Here is a 7,378-nt window from a genome sequence, read left to right on the forward strand (position 1 = left end):
TACAGCATGATAATTAAATAGAGTTTTAAAATGTGGATTGTAGCTGCATATGCCATAGATATGATAGTATACATAGTCATCGTACAGTCATTTTGATATATCTAAATCACCAACCAATATGAGGGGTTGTTTGTTAGAAGCCCTTTCATGCTAATCCCCATGCAAAAGGAGTATTAGTTTTGTCATCTTGTTAGATATAAATTCCTTTATGTTGTTTATTTAGATCCTCAATATAGAAAATTGTAGATGCAATACAAAAAAGACTAATATAAATAGGTTAGGGCTAAAAATTAGCCTTGGTAACATTACACCTTATAAGAAAAATGTCATGCACAATTTCTTTCAGAATAAATTATTAATGAAAACTCTCAAATTCCATGAAGAAATGAAAAAACACATTTTTCCACTTTGTTAATGAATATGAATGGGTCATAGAGAATCTACTTAAAAACAAGTCATGTTAAATGTATAACAACTTTAACAAAGACAGGTAGGATTAAAATCTTGTAAAATTTAACTTTAAATATAAAAGACAATAATGCATGCACCCAATACCATTACAAAATTAGCATTATAATATAATTAATCTTATAAAATCACACTTGTCCAATAGTAACAATTTCATTCAAAGATTCCTTGTTGTGAGAAGACCTACAAGCTTGCAATCAATGAAAACCCACCAAACCAACTCTTTTAATATTGTCAACAAAGTTTACCCACCTAATAGATACAATCACCACATTCAATAAGAAAATATGTAAAATAGTTTAATTCCTTGCCACCATTCACTAATTAATTGGACTTCATGTGGATTCCATTAAAATTTAAAATGGATTAATGCAGTCATTAAAATTTGAAATGGATTAATGCAGACACGTCACTAATTACATACAATAAAAAATAATAAAATAAAATTGATGTGAGAATGAAAGTAATGATTTTTTAGATTATAAATAATCTATAATAATAATAAAATTTAGATTTGAAAGTATTCTAACATCTCATAGATATTTGTTAATTTCATAAAATTAATTCATATATTACATGTCTATTCCATTCATATATAATAAAATTAATCTAAAAACCTCTAAAAATTGGCACTTAAGCATTTACCCTTTTAAAAAAGCTTACTAACATAAAATAAAATCTATATGAGAACAAAAGTAATGGTTTTCTATATGACAAACATAAAATGGATATGAAAATGGAAGTGATTCTTTTTTATATTAAAAATAGTATATAATAATAACAAAATTTCATTCAAAATTTTTGAACATTTCATGATAATTGTTAATTATATAAAATTAGTCTGTCTATCTATCTATCTATCTATAACATGTTTATTCCACCTATATATCATAAATTTTATTTGCAATCTCTTCATGGAAGTAAAAACTAGCACTTAAACATTTAGCCTTTTAAAAAAAATTGAGTATCATAAAAAAAAATTAAAATTGATATGAAGATGAAAGTAATGGTTTTCAAATAATATATAATAATAAGAATTAAAATTAAAATCAAAATTTTTTACTGTCTCGACAAATATTCTTCTGTCCATTCCACCTATATCATAAGTTTTATTTAAGAATATCTTGATATAAGCTATTTTAGTTTAAAAACCTAAGAAAAACACGTATCCGAGAATATCCGAGAATACATGCTTAACTAGGATATTCAGTAGTGAGCCTCCATTTAGGGCAGGCAAATAGCGGATTTTTTCTGGTAATAGTTATTCCAAACTTTTCCGTCATATCCAGCTCGCCATCCACAGTCCAGTCAAAGCAGTGAACCAGCTGAGCGAGTGCGAACTCACAAATAGAAAGACCCATGGTAATCCCGGGGCATCCTCTCCTTCCTGCTCCAAAGGGCGTAAAATCGAAGTCGTAACCTCTCACATCCTTATTTATGCCTATGAACCGCTCGGGCTTAAACTGATGAGCATCTTCCCAAACGCTTTCATCCCTTCCAATCGCCCACAAATTCACAAACAGCCTCGTCTTTGGTGGAATGAAATATTCTCCAACTCTGCAGCCTTCCATCGACTCGTGCGGAATGAGCAGCGGACCTGGCGGGTGAAGTCTGAGTGTTTCCTTCACCGCGCATTGCAAGTAGTGGAAGCTCATGACGTCACTCTCCTTTACTAAGCGGTCTCTGCCAACTACCGATTCGATCTCCTGCTGCACTCGTGCCAGCGTTGCAGGATTCCCTAGCAAGTCACTTATCGCCCACTCTAGCAATGTCACCGGTGTTTCCATTCCCGCATTTACAAAATCCTGGACACGCACAATTATATTTCCTAAAGTTTATACACATTTCCTTTAGCGATAATCAAAAGCAGAATATATTTAAACAATTTGTAATCAGATTTGTGAAAGCCAAGACGGCGTTGATTCTCAGACTTACCAGGATCACGGCTTTGATGTCGACCCGTGACATTGACTGGCCGTCCGTCTCAGCCATGCTGAGCATCACGTCTACCATGTCTTTAACGCGAACTCCTTCCCTAGCTTTTCTTTCTACGATGTGCTCATCGATTACTTTTTCAGCAAATTTGTCGAATATTTTGTGAACGGCCTTCATGCGACGACGGAATCCTTGCAAGTCCATCCAGTCAAGAGAAGGAATGTATTCGCCAATGGGAAACGCACCGAACACGGAAAACATCTCTTCCACCATTTCTTTGAAACCATGCCCTCCATTCAGTTCGTTGTCGGAATACGTCCTGCCAGCAAACATTCTGCAGACAATATTTTGAGTAAGGGAGGAGAGTCTCCTCTTCACATCCACACACTGCGCTCCGTGCCCGCTTTCCTGCCAGATGGAGGCGATCATGGAAGACACTTCTTCCTCTCTCACAAATCCGAAGGATTCGTTTCTCTTGACTGTGAGCAGCTCCACTGTCATCAGCTTTCTCTTCTGCCTCCAAGACTCTCCATAGAGGCCAAAAGCGACGTCTTTATGACCATAGCATATGAATTTCCCATTGTAACTGTGTGGTCTGGTTGCAAACACCAAATCATGCGTTTTGAGAAATTCTTTTGCCATGGCAGGAGAAGACACCACAACAGCGGGGATGGAGCCTAAACGGAGAAACATAAGGGATCCGTATTTCTTTGCCAGCGTTGCAAAAGCTTGATGAGGAAGGCTTCCCAAGAGATGGAGGCTTCCTATGACAGGCCATGGACGTGGTCCTGGAGGCAATTTCATTTTCTTTCCATCCCTCTGCAGCTTATAGACGAAGCAGTAGAAGATGAATAAAATCCCCAATCCTATGGTGACGGCTTCAGTGAGGGAGCAACTGAGGGATTCCATTCTATGAGAAAATGGAAAGCTCCAATCTTGCAATGAATGGAAACCTGCAGAGAACCCGTGTAATATACACGCGCAGGTTAACCGTGGCCCGCCACGAAACAATTCAGCCAGTCAAAAATATCAGCACAAGGTCTAAAATGGCCGGACGATATGATATGAAGATTCCATCCCCAAAGCATCATTGGTTCGCAATTGAAAAGACATGAACCAATAAATTCATTGTTTTGCTAAAGGTACGTAAATATGCTTTTCTCAGCCGATGTTATCTCCTAGCAGCCTTCATTTGGCAAATTGTTCAAAACACGTTAGTAGAAATTGGATACGGATTAAAATTGAAGGCAAAATTTCATACGAATTTTCTTATAGTTCATGATATCCAATAATCTGTTAGGATTTATAGATCAATTTAGAATATATGAGATTATTCTTTATTTCATACAAGAAATATCTAATCATAATATAAATGAAATATAAATATCATAAAGTTTTTAGTAGGAGAAAAGTGTTCGATAAGGTGTTGAATAGGGTAATAATAAAATTGTTGAAGGTAAATTAGATAGATTGAGTAAAGTTTTAATTTGTATGATTTCATTTCATTTAAGGATTGTTTCGAGCATTTATAATAAATTGTGTAATTGTTATAAATCAATTACATTATGAAATTGATTGTAATAAGATTAGTAAACAATTTTTTTTGGAAATATGAGTGTGTTGTTATTGATGTCAAACTTGTTGGTATGGAAGATTGTTTGAAACATAAGTATGTGTCGTCTGTCATTGATGAGAAGTGAATGTTGTGCAATTATGGTCATTGTTGTTGTATATGGTCTAGAAATGAGTGTTCAGATGTTGCTATGTTGATTGGTGACAATATTGAGTGAGTATGTGGTGTTTTTAGAAGGAGACAATAGTGGAAACTTGTTGGTATGTGGTGACTGATCATGCAAGTACTATACACTCATAATGTATCCTCGTTGGGGTTTGGAGGCACATCCCCCGAGAAAGTAAGGGTTCGGGGGCACATCCCCTAAGGATTTCATTTTCGTAATTTTTTTTTTAATAACCGACATTGAATTAAAAAACTAAAAAAAGGTCAGGTTTGTATGTTGCCCTAAACATTGCATGTTATAAGTGACTTGAATGCAAAGAGCATTGTAATGGTCTTGTATTGTTTTGTTGGATAATAAGAAAAGATTGGGTGGCTATGTTTAGTGGATGTAGCCCATCTTGGGTGAACCACGTTAAATCTTTTTGTTATCTGTATTGTGTATTTTCTTCATCTTTGTGTATTTCAATCCTCATATAATTGTTAATTTGCATTTTCTTTGAATCTACCTAAACCCTAGCAATTGGTATTAGAGTTGTGTATTTTCTACAAATTGGCAAACATTTTCAAAATTGAGTGGGAGCAATGGAAGAAACCAATTCAAGGTCGAGAAGTTGAACAACTAGAATTACTAGTTACAAAAAATGCAGATGGAGGATTACCTATATCAAAAGGATCTGTAGTAGCCATTGGAAGGAAATACAAAGAACCATCCATGATATTAGATGAAGACTGGGATATTCTGGACATAAAGGCACTGTAGACTATTTGGCTGTGCCTTTTACAATCTATAGCATTCAATATATCAAAAGGAACAATGATTGAAACCTCGATGGAAGCACTGGAGAAATCACATCAGAAATCCTTAGCTTCGAATAAGGTATTTGTTATGAAGCATGTTAATATGAAAATGAGTGAAGGAGGATTTGTAGTAGATCATTTAAATGAATTTAATATAGTTACTAGTCAACCGACTTCTATAAAAGTTAACTTTGATGAAGAGGTTAGGACCTCTTAATTTTATGTTCTTTGCTAGAAAGTTGGATTAGTTTGGTTATGGTTGTAACTAACTCTATCTCTAGTAGAAGCACTTTGAAAGATATTGTTGGTGTTATCCTAAGTAGGGAAATATGGCAGAAAAACATAGGTGAGACTTCAACATCATTATGTATAGTTTTGAATGTAGAGAATAAGAGAAGATCAAAGGAAAGAGGAAATAGCCCAAGAAATCATGATAAGTCATGAGGAAAGTTGAAGAAAGGATTCTCTCAGTCCAAAGGAAGAAATATTGTTGGTAGTGCAAAAAGCCAAGACATTTGAAGAAAGAATGTTGGTCTTGAAAAAACAAACAAGGAGATAGAAATGAAGATGACAGTAAGGAAGCCAACGTTGCAAGTAATAATTTACAAGATGCCTTAATTCTATGTTTAGATAATGTTAATTATTATTGGGTAATAGATTCAAGGGCTTCATTTCATGCCACACCCCATAGAAAACATTTTCAAGATAATGTTCAAGGTGATTTTGGACAAGTATACTTGGGTGATGATGAACCCTATCGGATTATTGGAAAAGGAAAGATAAAAATTAAGTTGTAGAATGTAAATGACTAGTTGTTGAAGGAGTTAAGGCATGTCCCTAATCTAAGAAGAAATTTAATTTCTGCAAGACAATTGGGTAGTGAAGGATGCATAGTTACCTTTACAAACAATGTCTGGAAGGTCACTAAAGGTGCATTAGTAGTAGCTAAAGGTGAAAATTTGTGAACATTGTATTTGTGTATTGGTAATACTTATTTTACCTTAGCTTCTATAAAAAAAGTTGCTACAAGGACAACTATATTATATGTTGCAAGGACAGATACAAAAATGTGGCACCAAAGACTTGAGCACATGGTGAGAAAAAGATTATAATCCTTCACTCTAAAATTTGTTACCAAGACTAAAGCGGATTGATTTGGAGTTTTGTGAAAACTATGTTTATGGTAAACAAAAAAAAGTCATATTTCTCAAGGTTGGGAAAGAGAAGAAGAGTTAGAAATTAGAGCTTGTGCATTTAGGTGTATGGGGAGACCCACTTAGGTATCATCTCTTGGTGGCTCTTTTTATTTTGTTATTTTCATAGATGATACAACCAGGAAAACATTTGTGTATTTTCTAAAACAAAAATAGATATTTTTGAAACTTATAAGAAATGGAAAGTTTTGGTTGAGAATGAGATAGGAAAAAAATGGAAGTGTTCCAGATCTACTAATGGAGGCAAGTATTGTAGCAAAGAATTTAAAGATTACTATTATTTCAATGGAATATGAAGGCAAAAGATGGTTCTAGGAACCCCACAAGAAAATGGTGTGTCTGAGACAATGGATAGAACCATCATTGAGCGTACAAGGAGCATGAGATTTAATGTTGGACTGCCCCTACTTTTGTAGGAAGATGCTATACATACTTCTATTTATTTGATAAATAGAGGACCTTCAAATCCTTTGCATAGTGGCATTCTGGAGGAGTCATGGACCAATAAAATGGTAAACTATTCTTTTCTAAAACCTTTAGTTATGAAGCTTTTGTCCATGTTGATAAATAAAATAGAACCAAACTTGATGCTAAATCTAAAAATGTACCTTCATTGGATATGGAATAAATGACTTTGGTTATTGATTATGGAATTTTGAAACTCAGAAAATAATTAAAGTAGAGATTTTATATTCAATGAGAAGGTCATGTATAAAGAATAGATGCAGGAAAAGAAGCATGAATAGGTCAAAAGGTATGTGTGGTGTTGGATGAAATTCTTAAAAATAAAATACCATTGGTACCTGATGCTCAACAACAACAAAATACCTAACAAACTCCTGCAAGTGTTAGACGTTCTATGTAGTTAAGTAGACCTCCTAAAAGATTTTCTCCTTCTTTGTATTCTCTTTTATTAACTAATTCTGGTGAACTAGAAGGATATGAAGAAGCAATGCAGATGAATGCCAAACAAGAGTGGGAGCTAGGCATGAAAGAGGAAGTGGATTTCTTGATGCAGAATAAAACTTGGGACTTAGTCCCATTGACTACAGAAAAAAAAAAAAAGCCTTGAAAAATAAATGGGTTTATAGGCTAAAGGATGAGGATAGAGGACAAAAAAGATATAAGGCCAAACTCGTGGTAAAAGGTTTTGCACAAAAAAAGGATACAGATTTTGTTGAAATATTTTCTCTAGTTGTAAAAAATAACTTCTATTATAACTTTT

At 34.2% G+C, this 7,378-nt stretch overlaps 1 protein-coding gene across 1 annotated transcript; it reads right to left on the bottom strand.

Annotated features, from left to right (window-relative positions):
* Nucleotides 1–1,535: 1,535 nt before the first annotated feature.
* LOC131067994 (cytochrome P450 750A1) lies at nucleotides 1,536–3,327 on the bottom strand. Its single transcript, XM_058003177.1, has 2 exons — nucleotides 2,404–3,327; nucleotides 1,536–2,273 (listed from the first exon to the last, which is right to left on the bottom strand). Exons 1-2 carry the CDS (start codon nucleotides 3,310–3,312, stop codon nucleotides 1,662–1,664), a joined length of 1,521 nt encoding a protein of 506 aa, XP_057859160.1. The 5' UTR covers nucleotides 3,313–3,327; the 3' UTR covers nucleotides 1,536–1,661.
* Nucleotides 3,328–7,378: the final 4,051 nt, after the last annotated feature.

The sequence above is a fragment of the Cryptomeria japonica genome, chromosome 6, assembly GCF_030272615.1.
Source record: "Cryptomeria japonica chromosome 6, Sugi_1.0, whole genome shotgun sequence".
Lineage (NCBI taxonomy): Eukaryota > Viridiplantae > Streptophyta > Pinopsida > Cupressales > Cupressaceae > Cryptomeria > Cryptomeria japonica.